General features: G+C 41.4%; 1 protein-coding gene across 1 annotated transcript; it reads left to right on the top strand.

Moving 5' to 3' along the window:
* Positions 1-6,836: 6,836 nt before the first annotated feature.
* eef1e1 (eukaryotic translation elongation factor 1 epsilon 1) lies at positions 6,837-13,424 on the top strand. The gene is made up of 4 exons (XM_079360858.1): positions 6,837-6,987; positions 7,325-7,522; positions 10,793-10,888; positions 12,734-13,424. Exons 1-4 carry the CDS (start codon positions 6,904-6,906, stop codon positions 12,875-12,877), a joined length of 522 nt encoding a protein of 173 aa, XP_079216984.1. The 5' UTR covers positions 6,837-6,903; the 3' UTR covers positions 12,878-13,424.
* Positions 13,425-19,422: the final 5,998 nt, after the last annotated feature.

Here is a 19,422-nt window from a genome sequence, read left to right as displayed (position 1 = left end):
TGGATGGAGGAATGGCCTGGGGATATATTGTCTGCTCAGAGCTTGAATGTTGTCATGCTAGTTTCCAGTGATTTGCCTCGTGCGATTCAAGACTTTGAAAAATGGGAAATGTGTTTCGCAGACTTGGGAGAGGAGGGCTGAATGTGATATCAGTGTTACCCAGTGCAGGATGTTAAGAAAAGTCTGTGGGAGAACGGAGTTCTGTTTCAGTTCAGTCAGAATGTTCAAGTAATGTTTTAGTACTTATGCTGCCTCTAATGTTTTATTACAATCAGTGTTACATCCTGGTTTTAGAATGCTTTAATGTTTTTCAACACTCAGAACAGAGCAATGTTCTTCTCATAGAGCACAGATAGACTTTGTATGGTTCACATGCAGTGCAGGGCTTTGTTATGGAAAAGGCATGTTCAACGGACGTGTTACTCTGAAGAAGCCAAGAGCAATAAGTCAGGGACAGATTCTTGACTGTTGCTCTCAGTTGAATTATTTACCCTACATTCTGACAATATGTAAAGTATCCAAACCATCTCAATCGAAATCTGCCTGCAACACAGCTCGGTGATTCTCTCCATACTAAACAGAGACCTCTGGGCATGACAGCAGCCATACATTATTCCTACCACACACGCACGCACACATACAGAGACAAACTCATGGCTCATACAGCTACACAGCACACATAGCTCCACATATAACCTCTGATGCATTATTTCTCTCGCCTTCAGTGTGAGAGTCACAGGTGAGTCCTGGGCCCTTTCATCATAGTCTGGCTGTCCGGCTGGCTGGCTGCAGTCTCATCTGTCCCTGGGTTGAAATTGCCAATAAAGAGGGTCTCATATAGATCACCCCCGACGGGGGATGGCGACCTGTCATGCAGACCATGATTCCTAGCTCTCAGAAAGGGGAAGAGGGACAAATAACCCTCTGAATCTCCCTATATCTATCTCTCCAACCGCCCCCCCCCCCCCCCCCCCCCCTTGCCTCAACTCACCAGCTTCTCTCTCAGTGGCACACACACATACATGTCCCTTCCAAGCCTCTTTTGCAGCCCATAAAGCGCCACACGAAAGGGATATAGTGGACACAGGCATCAGAGAGACAAGTGCTGGCCTGAGCTTTCACTTTCCTGCTCCGGAGGCAGTGAATCAAACTCATGGGTTAAAGACATGAAGACAGATGAGCAGGAGCATTCAGATCTTATAGGCACAGGTTTCCCAAATGTCTTCTCATATACGAGCATGATTCACGTTTCAAACTTTGCATTGATAATGATGCACTTTTATCTTAACGTTTTGAAAACTGCCAACAAAAAATGATTACAAATATGCCCCAGAAAAAGATCCCACTACAAATCAGGTAACACCCAATCTGAACCTTATCTTCCTCTCGATAGAGTGGAAGATTATTTCACCAAAATATAAACACAGATTGTTGTCTTAATATTTTATTATAAGTTGATACCTTATGTCGGATAATGGAATTGTTTTCTTTAAAAACAGTAAGATGGGTCTAATTTCAGTGGTTTACCAAACAATACAGGCACTACAGGATCTCATATCTTCAACAGTTACTTTCTTTCCCCTGAAAATAAGTTCATTTTTACCAGACGTGGTCTTGGTCTAGCTGCAAGTGGACTGTGAAAGGAGCTTGACGTGGGGATTTTTGAAAGACCCACAGTGCTCCCTGCTGGTGAAGGATGGGACTGAGCACTATAATGAAGCCGCATACAGAAGCTCCAGTTTAAAAAGCATGCCCTTAGTGTGTGTATGTTTTAACCCCATGTTTGTTGCATGAGCTTATGCAAATGCTTAGCATGTACGTGTATGTGTGCAATGTATAACCTCACGAGAGTTGCATGAGTTCAAGCCTCCAACAACATGGCAGTCTCACTCACCGACCTCTCGGCCATGACGAGAGCTCCAGGATAGCAGATTTCTCCAAGATGTTGTCTGAATCATGGACGAGAGACACGCAGCAAGAATGAGAGAAAGAGAGAGAGACGGAGAGAAACCTGCATGGCCAGTGGGCAACTTCAATAAAAGACAATCTGACTTTTCAGAAGCTATAATAATCAAGATCCTCCCACCGAGGTTGTTTGTCTGAGGGGGACACGGATGGCTACGGGTAAGGAGGAGGAAATTCAGAGCAGTAATTAATAGTGCTTAGTGACTGCTGCTGGATGAGAGGCAGGGACAGGGTTTGTTGTTACTCTGAGCTGGTACTGTGTCCCCCAGCATGTCCCACAGCCTTGTGGGTTGGCATGTAAGCAGAGGAGGAGGAAATGGAGAAAGTGCCTTTATTACTTGTTCGTTTGTCTCCGGGGTCTCTCCTGATCATCCAGACTCAACCAACCTTCTTCTACACAAACACACACACACACACACACACACACACACACACACACTTAGGAGCATGCCTTCCAATGCTAATCTTGTGTCACAAATGTTAAGGAAAAGACATGAAATGCCACAAAAATGTCATCACTCCACTCCTGTCACTGGCTCTTCCAAGCCTTCCATCCCCCCTGTAAACATATTCAAACATACTCTCATTTGCATGTGTGTGTGCATGAAGAAGTGGGGGACCAGCTTGTTGTTTTTAGCCTATGGGTGCCTGTTTCTGCACGGAGCAGCAGGGTGGTTCCTATAATCCCATCACTGTTGTCGTCATGAAGGCCCAAAGGCCGCGCCTAGAGGTGCAACATTTCTGGCACCCTCTGACTCTCCTCCACTACAAGAGCCAGCAGCTCCGGAGCCAAAAGACACAGTGTGGACTACCACACGACTTATACTGCACTGGATAAGAGTGACTTACAGTGCAATAGGCCATGATAGCAAATGAATGAGAAATAAATGTGAGGCAGATGACATTGAGGTGTTCGTTTTTTTAAGACATTTCCGTAAATGTTTTGAAAGAAGTCTGTCCAAATATCATGTGCTTTTTTAAGAGTACATTTCACAAACATTGTTTGGTTCCAGATCCTTCTCGGAAGTCTTTGCTGCGAATTTCTATTTTAATGTTGTAGTGAAAAAGCTTTTGGAAGTAGGGAATAACATTAAATCAAACTATTAGTTGAATGACTTTTATAGCATCATCTATCTTGTTGGATGTTGTTGAAGTATGTTTTTTTATAGGGGGATCCAGATTTTTAAATATTTTTTTCACATTTTTTTACATTGCTGAATTCAAAGTTTACTATCTCATATGAAATAGCAAGTGGGCAACCCATTACAATTTTGCAATTATACTATACTATACATATACTATAGTATTCTGACTCGTTTTTTTGCTTCAAAAAAAAAATCAATGACCTCATATTACAATAGGAAAAAATATATATTAATAATACAAGTAATAGTTGTCTATTAAAAGTTCAATGTGGTTGATTTTGTTTAGTTTAATAAAAAGAAGGAAGACGTGAAGAAAATAAATGGGGTTTTATTTATATTTTACAGTTGTTTCAAAAATTGTGTCTCACTAAAAGTTGGTAATAATTGTTAATACCTTAAAGCCAGCTCTCGATACAGTTTAAGTACCTATTTACCAAATATGTATGTTTTTTTGGTTTCTTCCAAAAGTTAACCTTCCATCAATCTTTTAGGTTTAAATCAAATCAAGAAAAAAGCCTGAAAGGAGTGAGAGGTACAGGCAGCACCCCGACCCACGTACATCTGCTTGTCTTCATTCTACAATTCACAACCTTTTCCCAAACTGTCACCCAGCAGCCTGACGCCCGTCCCATGCCAGGAGTCTAACCTAGCACCAACATGCAATTGCACCAATCCGTGCTGACAGTGTTCATGTCGACCACTCACAACCAATCCCTCCCCTCTCCTTCTGAAAGCATCTGTGTGCTTTAAACAGTGTTCAGTCAGAGAGCTCTCACAGGTCATGAAAGGTAACAGAGGAGACAGGCGGGACTGAGGCCCTGCATCCCGGCTAGACAAATCAGTGTAACAGCATATTGTAAGCTACAGACTAAGCACAGAGGGATATATCTACCAGGACTGAGGCTGTGTTTATGGCTATGCCTGCCTTGGGAAGCCCCACGGCATTATCAGTGACCCCCACTGTAGATTTCCTTACTAATGTGACCCCAGATTGCATATCACAATCGGCATGAGAAAACTCCCACAGGCTACAGTTAGTCCTGGGCACTGGGGATCGCTGTCCTCAGCCCGCCTGAGTACAGACAGGATGTGGCAGCTTGGAGGCATTTAGTTAAAGGAGACGTACTTTAACGCTGCAGGCATGCATTTATGGAAGCCCTACTAGGGTAAAAGTGTATGACGTGCTGCAGCCTATAAACAAACAGCAAAAAAAAAAAAAAGGTTGCATTAAAAACAAATACAGAGAATTAGCTTTACCTTGTTCCACAGCATCTAATCATTTATGATAGTCTGTGTACTCATTCTTATAATTAATTTGTTTTCTGGGACAGCTTTTTCTCAACAAATTGGGTTTAAAAATATCATCTGTTCTATGTTATTAAGCACATACTCTGAGAGGGGAAAAGAAGATACACTGGTATGTGCAAGGCAAAAAAAATATCAATAAAAGCTTCACATGAAGTAAAACTACGGCCTAAATAAGCATTAAGGGATCCCTAAGTTCAACACAAAACTGTGTATATATTACTCATCAAATAGAATAATCAGAAAAGGGGAATCTGAGGAGTTAAATGACAATGAATATAAATATATAAAGTGTAGTCCCTCTGTAAGATCAGAAACTCGTAACAAATGCTACAAGAATGTGGCGCTCCACAAAAATGGAAGAATTTTTTTGTATTTTGCCAGGATACTCATAATAGATACATGAAGGCCACATGACATGCTCAAGCAGATCACAATACTCCTCCCTCAAGGAAGAATAAAAAAAAAACATATTTTCCATTATAATATTGTACACTGAAAAAAGAAAATAGTTGTACCAACTTAATTGAATTGTTTCAATTGGTAACATAAGTCTGTTTGATTCATTGTTGTTGTTGCTCTGTTTTCCTCTCTTTCTTCCTGCATTTCCCTCTTTCCAAGCAAAACACAAATTGCAGCAGTTGGCTGTTCAACATGAGTCTGCCTCTGTTCGAGGTTCCTGTCTGTTCAAAGGCAACGTTTCTTTGCCACTGTTGCTAAAAGTTGCATGCAGTTCTCATAGATTCATTTTAAGTGTGGGTAGAAATGTGTAGACTTGCTCTGTATAGTGACGTAATAAGGCATTTAAATTAAGATTAATTGATTGATTGATTGGTTGATATTTAGTGTAACTCAACATAATAATTGCAATCTTTAAGCCACGGATACTGGCCACATGATGATGAAAATCAGGTAAAGAAAGACAGAGACTCTGTATATTCTCTGGCTTTCCTGCAGTCAGCTGAACAGTTAAGCTTGTATAGTCTGGCCTTAATCATCCTGTTGAATCTCATGGCATAAACCCACAAGAGTTGAAGTGATTGATTTTTGATGGGTATTGCTGTTGGCCTTTAAGGACCTTTTTATGAAAGACATTTTGACCCACTCATTAGAAGAGCTTAACAAATTTAAGTAACTCTCGGTCATTTGACTCTAGCACACTGCCAGTTCAACAGTTCGAGGGCAGGACACGTTCCTGATACATCCTGCGACGTGTAACACACAGAGATGAAATGGTGGGGCGAAGTTGTTTGTCCTATCCACTATGGGAGTAACAGTAGAAAGCATAATGGGTGAAGACGGTGGAAACGTGACGACGGGACTTTAATATGCTTTTGGGGAATCACATTCTTCAAATTGATATTATTCTTTACTCTATCGCCTGTATATTTTACAGCAGTCTAGATGAGGACAGTAAAAATAAAACAATTTGATTTGTATTTCTGAAGACATCACCTGGAGACATGTCATTCAGGTGAGCTGATACAAAATGGGATCACTGGGGAAGAAAAACAAAGCCTGTAGAGTGACACCTCGGCCCTTACTGTCACTCTCAATGGTGTCACACAAGCATACACACTTGGACAGTATATGGCTAATAAGCCCAGTTTTGACTGACAGGTGACATTTCATTATGGAGAAATTGTTGAGGCACAGGGCAAATCCAAACAGACACGACACACTCAACGTCACAACCAGGACACACTGCAGAAATAGATCGACAGGACAGGAAAACTTTGCTGCAGGACCAAAAACTGAAGACTGAAACTCCAAACCTTGAACTGTCTGTTTGATTTAATCTAAAAATGAATCTTCATAAACATGTTCTGGGGGGAAAATGCTATGTTACTGTCAACTTGCAACTTCCCGTAGGGCTAAGGAGATTACAGAGTTTATCTTAAAGAATGCTGGGATATGCCTACATCCAATTAAGGCCTAGTTAGGCTGCAATTGGTATTTTCCTGTGTGTTTAGTCAAATAAAATTAAACAGTTAAAGTATTTTATTTTGGTTTGTTGTTATCAAATATGTTTTACACAGGTTGGTTCTTTTATTATCTGTGATGACTGATGATCAAGTACAAATTTATCAGTCTTTGAAATAAAAGCGTTTGAACCTGTCCAATAATGTTTTTCAAAGATGCCATAGAACAATAGCTTTCTCTTTAGAAACAATTTTGCCCTTTTTTGTTTGCTGAGACAGCTTATTGTTTGACCACTTCTAAAACTAAAATCCCTGCTTTCTTTTATGTAACAACATGCGAACAACCACTAACACTTCTCCATTTTGACATAAATGTTCGAGGCTGCTTTCTCTTTTTTCTATTAAAGGGTCGGTGGCTCATTCACTGATGCAATGACTCAGGAACTGGTTTTCTTCGATTTTATTCGTCAACACTACAGTCCGTCAAACCACAATAGGCGGGACTATGAGACTTTTACCCAATCAGATCTCACGCACACGGACCTGCCCTTAAAACACTCAGAAACATGGCGCTACGGGAGCTATCGTCGCTGGAGAAGTATTTAGGATTAAAAAAGCCAAACAAGTACGGCACACAGGGGGATAAAAAGGTGACATGAGCTATTTTTATGTGTGGCGTCCGTTGTAGGCTTACAGCCGCTATTTGTATTTATGAAAAGCCTATAAGGTATTGAAATAAGCGCACAGAAGCTAGCTGGGTAATGCTAACAAGCTAAATGTGTGCCAGAAACACAATCATTTATGTCTGTCTTCTGTTATCAGAAAATATGTAGGGACTTTTCTACAGTCAGGGTTTTCTGTGTGTGACATCAAAGGCAGTAATATCTGATATCTGGCCTGAACTTGGTTAAGATTATAAGTTGATTCAGTCCTCTCTATCATCTCTCGGCTGTCTTTCTGTCTCCTCTCTCTCACCTGTCCATGCAGGTGCCTGTGTTACAGAATAATAATGGTCCACCACTGGTGGGACTGGTGACCATCGCCTGTCACCTTGTGAAAGAAGCAAAGCGTCCAGAGCTGCTGGGTGAGTCAGCAGAGGACCGAGCTGTGGTGCAGCAGTGGCTGGAGCACAGAGTCACGAAGATAGATGTCTGCACAAAGGAAGACATCAAGAGCATTTTAAAGGTACACAGGTTGATTCACAGGGGAATCTGTTTGGTTCTGTCTGTAGACTTGTGACTGTATGTAAAGGTGGAGGCCCTCGCCGTCAGAGGGGAAGCACATGATTTACTTTAATGGGAACAGTCTCTTGATGTTTTCCTTTATCATTGGAGGGATTTTTTTTTCCAACACCCAGTATTCATTTTTTTATTTATTTTTTATGAGCAGCATTTTTATTGTTTTCAAATGTTTTACAACAACACAATACCAGACAATACAGGATGTAGAACAATGCCCAACAAGAGTAACACTATCAAATCAAGATAAAGGAGTCGATGGTCCTGGACACTTCGGCCGAGGGTGCTCCCTCCACACCTGACAATAAAAAACACATATTTATAAAGAAACTAAAATTCTTCAACCAAAACATGCAAAGTTCAAATTAAGCTGCATGGAAGTGTTAAATTGTCCACCTTTTAACAAAAAAATATCGTTTCCATAAGATTCACAGGGGGCTGCCAGCCTACAAACCAAAACATGACAAAGCTGTTAGGCTTGGAGTACAAGTGAGCAAGAGAGAGTGGTGAAGACCGCTGCTGAGCGAGAAAAGTTCAGATCCTGCGAAAACATTTACTTTACTGATCCCTGAAGGGAAGTTAGGTGTTTACACTCTGAGTTTGCACTCCAGGGGGGTGATCCACCCCAGCAGGCGCCCCTGGGCTGATTGGATGGGCGGGGTTGGGTGTCTTGCCCAAGGGCACACCGGACATGTTGCTCGCAGGAGCTGGTTGATGAACCCTCAACCTTCCGATTGAGAGACGACTCTACCCACTGAGCCACAGCCGCCCAATAGCGCCGCCCAATATTGTCCCAGAGTTGAATGTGGCGCGTGCTTCTGTTTGGCTGATAGATAGATAGATAGATAGATAGATAGATAGATAGATAGATAGATAGATAGATACTTTATTGATCCCGAGGGAAATTCAGGCTTGATGCCAACTCTGATTATTATTATTTTTAATTCTGAAAAGGAAGCACGTTTTTGACAAACGTTTCTACCTTTGAGAGGCGGCAAGCATCCAAGTTGTCCGCACATTCTTTATCTCTGTCCAACAGCGAGGCCACTGTGTGTTTGAACAAGTGTGTGTAGATCTTTTTTAAGGCTAAAGCGACAGGAGTACGGACTGATGACTGACGCCCGTTGGTGACATGGCCCCACGCGACAGAGGGAAGAAAAAAAAAGCTTTAATGTGTCTGACGCCAGCCAGCGTGAAATGGATCACCAGCCACTGGTCCGCTGGACGCTAGGTGCCTCTTGGCACTGTTGTGTCAGCATGTGGTGGCACACACATCTCAGCGTGACGCGCTGTTGTGGCATGGCTGAGGACTCACGCTGTGCGGCATCATGTTATCTGGACAGGCCCCTTAAATATTTTAATGGTGCCACTTACAGAAGGAAGTCGCCCTGAGCAGCTCGGTTGTTTTGCCCTGTGGTCGCCTGTCCTGTCTTTCTCTTTTAGCACTGTTCTTAACACTCTTCTCACAAGCACACTAGTCATCTCCCATTAACTTATCCACAGAGAAAAACGGACAACTCCAGGAGTTCGTAAACTTTCTCACCCCGGGGTGCAGATAAGAAATGTGTCTTTTTTTTTTTTTTAACCTGACACTAAAGAGAACACAATGTCACTCATGTAGTTTGAGGATTGTCCAATAAGGCCACGAACATGAAGCTAAGTGTTGGGAACAGAGAGTCTGTCGCTGCACCTTAAATAAGAGGGAGGGACTTCCTGTGCCCATAAGTCCGTTAACTAACAGACAATTACATTTCTGGTTGTTCCAACTCTGTCTTAAATAAACAGTTGACGTCTTGAGTTCCTCACGCAGCATTATGGGCTTCATTATTTCTTTTCACTAGATAATACATCCTCAAGCTTTGAAAGACTAGACATTGTCATTTTATGGACTTCAGGTCAGTCTTAGTTTGAATACTTTACCGATGATTCAGATTTGTACTTTTGCGTCTCGTTAGAATTTGCCTGAATTCTGTGGACACGTATAAAGGGAAAGTAAAATGTCCCCAACCCCCGACTGTGTCTGGACACATTCTGTAAAAAAGACGGCAACAACCAAGCGATGGATTAACCGAGTACATCGTAAAGTAATGAGCAGGAGGCATTCAGTGATTTTCAGTCGTATGAAACATCTTTATTAATGTTTCTTACCCAGTTTTAATGACGCGTTGTTTCAATTCTGTTTGTCGTATGAAGGCTCTGGTGTCCGTACATGACCTACCCAAAGAGTAAACAAGACTTCTTGCACAGTTCTTCACATTTCTATGACCCTCAGATAGAGTTGGCTGCTACAAACTCTGCCTGCATTGTTTAAAATGTGAACGTTCCCATCATAGTGTGCACTTGAGGCCGGGGCAGGTAGGACCCAGGTTGGAGCTCCATGTGCTGGAGGGGGGGGGGTTGGGGGGGTGTCTGGAGAGCTGTCCCTCTTCTGATGCTCGACTGGGCTTCAGCTCCGTGGCTGCAGGCTAAGAAAAGCAAGGATCTGATCGTGGAAGGAGAGGAAGTCTGCAGTCTTCATGCCTTGTTTGGCATCGCCCACTCTTGCCGCACAATAACTCCATTTGCCCCCAAGATGCTCCGTGTGCATGGAGTGTTCCCCTTCGCACAATGTACAAGTGCTAAAGATGGTCTCTTCCCCTGGGACCAGCACTTCCATGCACCACTTTGCACACACACAGACAGACACGGGCTGAGAAACGCACATCACGATGCCCAAGTTTGGGGCGGCTTCATTAGATATGCAAGCTGCAGTGGTATTCATGTGGTGGGGCAGTAAACAAATAGACTGTTTTGGAGAGCATCTGTGCTTAGTCCCCAGTCATGGGGAGAGATGTTATACCCCCCCAGGTTACATATTATTCCTACACACACACAGCACAGCAAGCCGACACACACGCAAGCTAGGATCCAGACTCGTGCACCCACTCATATATGTAGGTTAACGAACCTGCAGTCATGCAGCTTCATGTCGTTAGTGTTCATCAAGAGAGAAACGTTTGGTTCCAAACATGACTGACTGTCTTTGCAGAGCTGCATATTCTCTTTCGATTTCTTTTTTTTTTTTTTTATGCAGATGAAGTGATGATTGGACAAACAGCTCCTCTGTCACAGGAGGCCTCAACACAAGTCACATACTGTTCTGCATAAATAAGTCAATGACCTGATTTGCATCACGACTTGTTTTTTATTTTATTTTTCATGATCATTCTTCTTGCAGGATCTCAACCTCTACCTCCAAGACAAGGTTTTCCTGGCCGGCAACCAGTTCACCTTAGCTGATGCTTTTATATACGTTGGAATCCATCCACTCATCGTAAGTATCTGAATGTGTCGTGTCACCTTCAAGGGTCTCTCACACGATCAAGCTTTTCTAATTCTTTACATCGATTCTACGCTTCTGTGATTCTAATCTTTCCCTTGAAGTGATTCAAAGACGGCAAAAACCGAGCTTCAGATTCTTTGTGGCTTAATGCTTGTTTTCTGTAAGTAACCTAACAGAGAGTGCAGTCTAGTCTGCTCTTTTGAAAACACATTTTGAGATCACTTGTTGATATTCAAAAACTTTTTCCTTTTAAAGCTGCAGAGTTTCCAGTTCATTACTTTTAAGTAACTTTTTTATTTTATTTTATTTTTAGTATTTTTTTTTTTTAGTATTTATATTTTTTAAGATCAGCTGTGTACCATCCTGAGGAAGCTTTTTGTGACTAAAACTAACAGTTTAACATCAGAAATTCTTCCAGTGTTATGTTGGGGATCACCTATTCTGGGGTAAATGTGATTGATTTGTTTTGCCTCAGTACATTTACCAAGGACTCGCTCACCCAGCCCTGCATCCATCCCTTTCCCTCCTGATCAGTGCTCACTTCAGTCAAACCACAACTTTAATAAGCAATTTGTCACTGTGCATAACACACAATCAGACCAGTCATATGGCCACGGGCCATCAAAAGCAAGTTGGCAATAAACACACGGGTTCTAAACACATTCTCACTTCTCCTTCTAAAGTGATGTGGCACAAAGTGATATCTATAGCCTCGGACCAGGAACAAGCAAGTTTGTTATGCCTTCCAGGATTCCAAAAAAGTGATTCTAGAAATGGGAAAGACGGGACGAGAGGGAGGGAGGGAGGGAGGGATCACATGTTGAGAGATGTCAGCGGTTCTGGCGGAGATGGAAGGTTGCCTCCCGCCACCAGGCAGAGGAGCGTCACTTTTGGTTTGCAATCAGTGTGCGTTTGAACCTCAGGGAGCAGGGGTCAGCTAGCCCCGCCCTTAACCAGCGCCTGTCCTGATGTTCAATTCATGGGAAACAACATTGCACAAACATTAAAGCTGACTGATGCTAGAATGCTTTTAGGCTGGATCGGTGGCTGTGTGGGAGATTTCCACATTCAGCTTAATTAGATGACAAAAAAGGAAACGCCTCATACGTTGTTTTTTTTTTGTGGTTCAAGGACGTCCTTGTGTGTTCTGGTGTTTTCTACACTGTCACCTGACAATATGTCTGTGTGACACCACCTTGTCAATGCTACACTGGGCGTTTTCCCCTCGAGTCACTTTATACCCCATCATGCATTTAGGGTACGATTAGTTCACAGACTTTTTTAGACCCCTTCAGCCGTTTCTTTGCTTCTTTTTTTTTTTTCTTCACCAAACTCAGTCTGTGAAGTCCTGAGAAGTTCCCCATGTGGTCAACGTCAACCCCACATTAATACCGTCAGTACCTGTGTAAGACCTGGACGTTTTTTGAAGGCCTAAAGAATTAAAAATATCCAGAATTTGACATCAAATTATGACATTTATCTGAGTGTAAAAACAGAAAAGCAGTAATTATTTACTTGTTTTTTTCAGTTTGTAGATAGATAGATAGATAGATAGATAGATAGATAGATAGATAGATAGATAGATAGATACTTTATTGATCCCGAGGGAAATTCAAGTTTTGTTTTTTGTTTGTTTTTTTTTGGGGGGGGGGGGTGGTTGACACATTTCTTTAGGCACATTTAGTTTTAAAAGATCCCAGATGAGCTTTTTTTTTTTTTTTTTTTTTTTTTTTTAACAGAAACACAAGACAAGAAACAGTTTACTTTATTCCAAACTGATGCTGCCCTCATGAAGAATCGGCACCACATGGTGTAAACCTCTCCTCTCTCACTCAGGTGGAAATGCCCATCCAGGAGAAAGAGCAGTACGTGAACGTGACGCGATGGTTCGATCACATCCAGCACCACCCTGGTCTGCGACACCACCTCCCTCCTCTCGTCGTTCTCAGGAACAGAATCTACACAGGCAGGCACCACTAAGACCCGAGAAGAGCTCCTCCTCAATGAGCAGCACCTTACCCGTCATCACATCTGAGGACATCCACCCCGTTCATGGATCATGATTCCTGCCTTAATGTTTGCTCTTTTTTTTTTTTTTTCACATCCCTGAACTCCTCTCTGCTCTCTTGGTTTTTACAACTTTTAACTTGAAAATTCAACGAAGATCAAAACAGTGTGTGGTCTCACACTTCTGCTGTGAGAGGTGCGCAGACACCACGAAGGGAACGCTTGCTAATAAGTCTAGTTGGTAGTAAATCAAGCCTTAAATCCTGCTAACACTAAAAACAAGAAGATAATCAAAACGATGGAGTTAACATGGGAGATGGTTACATTGGTCTTTACTGTTTGTTCGGCCTGTTCAGAAGTTGAATTTTCAAAGGGAGCACACAGCTGGTTGTGTGCAAGTGAAGTGCTACTAGCATGTTTAAAAAATGGTGTTTTTCTATTTATTAATTATCCTGATTTGTTGCATCTGAGCCTTGAACATGCCACAGCAAGTAGGTTCAATAAAGACTTCAGACAATGATACTTGACAGCCAGTACAATGTGTCCTGAGGATAAGCCGCCTCCTTCATGCCATATCAGTTCATTTTAAGCAAGAGTTTCTGTATAAATGTGGTTGCTGCTTCAACATGACCCCGTAATGATCACAGTCACTGCTCCATTGTTGCCCTGTTGAATATCGCTTGGTGTCTCTCATCTCACATCCTCATCTGGACTCTACCGTTGATTTCTGTCTCCGATGACTTTATGTTTCACATACTCCCAGACAATTCACCAGACAGTTTAGTTTATGTGTGTGTGTGTGTGTGTGTGTGTGTGTTCCTGATTACATCCCCGCTCTCTGTCCCGCTTCCTCTCCACCAGTCAGTGTGGGCAGCAGTGAGCAGTTGCGCGTCAGCCCCAGAGTCAGAGATCAGAGTGAGGCTCCAATCAGTCCCACTACCACCACTGTTGATGCTGCAGGCCACAGAGAGGGCAGCGGGCTCACCAGCTGCCACACAGATCCAGCCAGCCAAGGCCAGAACCCGGGCCCCTGGGCGACAGTCAGCCAGTGTGTGTCATTTCAACCCTCACGCTCCCACGGGGGGCTACTGGAGAGGGAGGGAGGAAGGGGAGGCCACTGAGAGAGGAAAAGAGCACCCAGAGGCCGAAGGATCTTTTTGTGACATGTGAACAATGATCCGTGCGTCTGAAAGCCTTTCTGCTGCTGGCTGGGTGTTTTCTGTTAGCGCCATTAACAAGTCAAGTTATGCTAATAGAACCTGCTAATGAATATCATGGAGGTAATGATACAAACAGAAACGCATACACTCAACTGTTCAACACTTTAAGTCAAGTACAATTTTGTATTTGTCAGCACTCTCCCCCCCCCCCCTGCACGTACAGTGTCAGTGACTGTGGTGCTTTCTTTATCAGATGTAAACATGGTGTCAATAAATCAAAACAGCTCATGACCTCTGATTTCTCTGCAGATCCTTCACCGTGTGCTTCTCTTAAGAACTTGTGTTACGTAAAAAGCAACCAGAAGACAAAGCTGTTGTTCAGCTGCAGCTCCTTGACACGGCGCTCTGTGCGTTTGTGGCAAGTGTGATGAAGAAGATGCGAAGGATAAAAAACAGCTCGCAGTCATTTGAACGAGCCTTGTGACTACTCTGTGCACTTTATGATGTGGTCTGCTCGTAAAGAAGCCCTTGTTCTCTTGGGTATGTTGGTATTGGGATGGAATGCAGTGTGCAGAGTGCGACAGCTGCACTTATTCTCTGAGGTGTAAATAATCAAGCTTTCGCCCACAAAAGTTCCTGCTTTATAAACTGCTCAATTCACTGTGTTTGTGTTGATGCCATGGTAACAGTCATTGGTAACTTTTTTGGGGACCAGTTAGATAAAACATTTTTATTTCAGATAAGAGCATATCAGAGGAATAGAAAAGCACTCTACAAGCTCGAATCCACTTAGGCTATCAGTTAATGTGTCAGTGAAGTAATTCAATTTAAAATGAACACCAAAGATCAAGTTTAAACAAATTTGAGATTTATGAGGCTTTCAGTATTTCAGGGACGCTTTGAAAAATGCCTTGTTGGTCAAACAGATACAATAGAAAAGATAAAGATCTTGAGCTTTTAAGAAGGTGAAGTTGATTCACTGTCTGCAAACATCTATATCGTATGGTTTTTTTTAAATGTAAAACTGAGACATGCACTCTATCAATCAGATTATCATCTAGTTATTTGAATATTCGTTTATTCATTGTTCACACTGCTTGGTTATAATACCAACTCTCTTTAATAATGTCATACATTTTGTCTCTCGCTCCTTGACAGTCAGCTTCTTCTCTTTTTCCTACCCGAGTGTCGTCAAAGACAGACGCGCTGCTGAGGCCTCAGCAGGCGATCAGGACAGAAGCACCAATTAGAGCCGACCTTGCCACCACCTTCTGACGGTGAGGGGAGAGATACTTCACAGGGTTGGCCCGGGATCAACCCGCTTATGACCCATCCATTATACTAACTGTGCCCCCACCCTCCAGCACCCTTATGCACTTTGACATCGCCCTCACTGCCTGGTGATGGAAAGGTCAAAGGTCATTGTAAAGTTGTCACGAGTATTTACTGGTGTGTCTCTCTCTCTCTCTCTCACTCTCTCTCTCTCTCTCTCTATCTATGACCTCTCACAAAATTGCACAGAGACCTTTAAAAACGTGTACAAGATAAATTGGCTATTTTGCAGACAAAATATTACAACTTTAGGTGAACTGAAAAAGTTTAAATTTCACAACCTTTATCATAAACTCCTACACCACACTGCTAAACTAACAGGGAAATACCCAAATACGTTGCAGAATTTATGGCTTTTATTACCATCTCAATCAAAAACAGATTTTTGTTTGTGTGCCTGCATTTTTTTTTTGTCAGTCTCTTTAAGTTTAACGAAACTCTAGTTACATAGGAATGCATTTAGTACAGAGGACGTGAGCAATCTACACAGGAAGCAAAAACCAACTCAGCCTATCAGCAACCAAACATGAGAGCAATGTGATCAACTCAGGAATTGGCATGATAGTAGTAATTCACATGAAGTTATGGGCAGCATATTACACTAACAACACATAACTCATAACTGAGATATCAAAAATCATTGGAGCAATCAAAGTAAAGATGGTACTTTTAAAAAATAGAAGTTAATATCAAATCCAAGTTACTCAATTTGGAGGTGTTGATTAAAAGTGCCGCTGGAATGACGGTAGTGAACATGTATTGTCCAGGCAACGCATGTCTTACAATGAAGTAAGTTCAGTAGTCCAGCGAATTGCTTAAGTAACAATTAAAATATGTCAGCAGCAAGTGAAGATATGTCATATAAATGTGTCAAATGGCAAAAGTTTCAAAGATTCCTGAGGATGGTGATGTGGTGTGACGATGAGAGTGTCAGGAATGAAATTTCATAGCCGGTACCTTTCACTGTTATTAACCAAATAATCATATCGTGGCGTGGAATCTAGCACACAACAGCAAGTTTTTGATTTAACATTCACAATGAATGGTTACATTAAAGTGATTTTCATAAGACAATCAGATACATTCGAATCATACATAATACCATACAGTATCAATCATTTCATAACTAAGCTAACCTCAAACACTTTCAGATACAATTCACTTGTAAAATCGTTTTAATCCCAGCGGTGATTGAAAGATAAAGCTGTTATTGAATAATAACCCTTAAAAAAAGGCAATGACAAGTTTTCTTAGGACTATTGATGGTGCAAGTGTTTGAATCATAACAGGTTAACAGTCTCAGAGACAGTGTTGGATTGTAGTTCACTGTAAGGGAAAAGCTTCAGGGTCACTTTCAAGAAGGCTTCCCTGTTTTCACTCTGTAATGAGGTAAACATAGTCAAGCGTTCTGCTTTTACAAATGCCACCTCCTTATTGTTTCCCAACACCTTTGTCTCCTTGAGCTTACCAACCACATTAGATCAACGACCCCCCCCACTCGACTCACACAACAACAAACGCCACGCATCTGCCACCACCCTTCATTAATTCTTATTAACACTGTCAGGATGACTTCAACGCGTCGTCCTCGACATCTGCTAAGAACAGGACTCCGTGTCTCTGGCTGACAGATTCAGAGGAGAAATCAACACTGTGTGGTGGTGAGGGGAGCCTTAGCATGTCATAAGCGCTTTTGACAGGATTTATCGGCTGCGCTTTATCATAGCCTTACACATTATGACAGTCGTACCATGCGCCTATAAAGATGGCATCTGATTGTCTATTGCAATTACATGAGTGTAAAAGCAGGGATTGAGCTAAGATGGACACAGGAGGGAGGAAGGGCATGTGTTCTTCACAACATGTTCTAGCAATGAAATCGTTCTTGTGGATACATGTGAAGAAAAAAAAGGGACATAAACTATGAACATTAATCTATAAAAATGTGTGTTATGATCTAATAATGTTCCAGTATTTGTCCTTTTTCCTTTTAGAACAGTTAGATGTAACATATAATTACACATGGCAGATCTTTAAACCTGGTCAGATACAGTGTTGAACTTTTAATGAAAAAGTTTAAAAAAAAAAAAAAAAAAGCACACAGGACGTCCTGCATCAAGTTTAAATCAGTGAATTTACAGATAGACTTTGAATCCACTTGGACATATATTAACAGTAATTGTGAATGCAAAGAGGAATAAGAGGAACTAAATATATTCAATGACTATTTAGCCTGCAGTTGTTTCAAGCCTACTTAAAATTATTCTGGTTGGCTCAGATTAAATAAACAACTACTATCTCATGGGTAATCAATGTAAATGAATTAATGTGTGCAATGCTCTTCCTCTTCTGAAACTGATGGACATATCAGTGCTGTTTAAATCTACATCAGTTCGTCAAGTTTGTATCGCTCTAAAAGACTGAACATGAAGAGGCTGCAGGTTCTGACTTTCTGGAAACATTATCTATTAAAGGTTGTAGCTGATTAAGTTGTAGAGCCCATTACTTGTATTTCTAATTTGACCCTTTTCTCCATCTCAATCCCTACAATTTTGAAAGCTGCATGTGTTCCACCGATACTTAAAGTAGGTGACCCCATGGGGCTGAACAACTACCTCCCATTTTCCTGGCTTTCAATCTTACATTGATTTTTTTTTCAAAGGAAAAATATGTTATGTCATGTTCAGTCTGTTTTTAAAACTCATAAGAGTATTACTGCTTCTGTGGTCATGTTCATAACAAATAGCCTTATTGGTGTCTTGGATAGTACACAGTATTGTGCTGCTTTATTTGTAGCGCTTCCCAAGGCAAATGACTCAATGGACTATGAATTGCTGATGATAAAACTGAAACGCTGGTTTTACTCTTATTAAATTGGGTCAGGAGTTATTTTTTTAAAACTCAAACTTAGTGTGTGTGCGTGTGTGTGCGTGTGTGTGTGTGTGCGTGTTTGTGCGTGTGCGTGTGCGTGTGTGTGCGTGTGTGTGTGTGTGCGTGTGTGTGTGTGTGTGTGTGTGTGTGTGTGTGTGTGTGTGTGTGCACGCTCGGGTAGGCCACAAGTCAGATTTTTTATATATCACTAAAGGTGTCCCCCAGAGCTCCATAATGAAAACTTTTTTTTAGTTTTCTTTTTTAAGAAATTATCTGGATGAAGACATAAAAGAAAAAATACACTTGTATGCTTACAGCACTTCTTTTACATTGCAAATATATTCAATGACTCAATGCAAAGCAAGTCAAGAGCTTTAGACTTCAACATATTTCACGTTTTTTCCTAAAAGAAAAAAACTTACAACATCCAAAAGATTTTAGTCTTTTGACTTCTGATGGTAAACCCATTGAAAGCTGACCTCCTATAACTCTTTGGGTTGGTGAGATGAGAGGCTTGACATTTTAGGATATTTTGTATGCTTGCATGCCTATTCTTTTTCTGGATTCTGGATTCAGTGTAGCAAGTATCTTTTCGCTTTTTAACTATAAAATCACATCCCTATATGACCATTACATCAGTTATATTTTTGGTGTATTGGAATCATCAACAATTTACAAACAACAGCAACATTCAGAGCACTTCTGTATCCTTCTTTTCAGCCCAACTGATTACCAATTGTGACCCTAAAATTGTTTGGTTACAATGAACCCAGAGACAGATCTGAGGACAATAGCCTCTTCTTGGAATACAACATGGGCATTTAGTTATCTTCAATTTTTAAGACCTCCAATTAGACATACTGATATCACATAACAAATCTAAGACTATTATAAAGTAGGCACTGACAAGATTAGGTGGTTCATTAAAGGCCACTGTGTATAAATCAATAATTAGGTCTGTTTGAATCCATTGACTATCATCTGATGGCAATTTTTGCGATCATATATTTTTGATTTATGATGTGGGGAGGGACCAGGATTACTGAAAGTGTTTATATTCTTCTCTGTGCTGGTCGTTAACACTTATACAAGCAACTTGAGCAACAACGGAGTTAGTCTTGCGAGGCATCAAGATTGTTATGCACTTGAATTTAG

Source organism: Symphodus melops (assembly GCF_947650265.1).
Source record: "Symphodus melops genome assembly, chromosome: 14".
NCBI classification, from domain to species: domain Eukaryota; kingdom Metazoa; phylum Chordata; class Actinopteri; order Labriformes; family Labridae; genus Symphodus; species Symphodus melops.
Note: the sequence above shows the minus strand (reverse complement) of the source record. Positions and strands in the feature narration are given on the sequence as shown.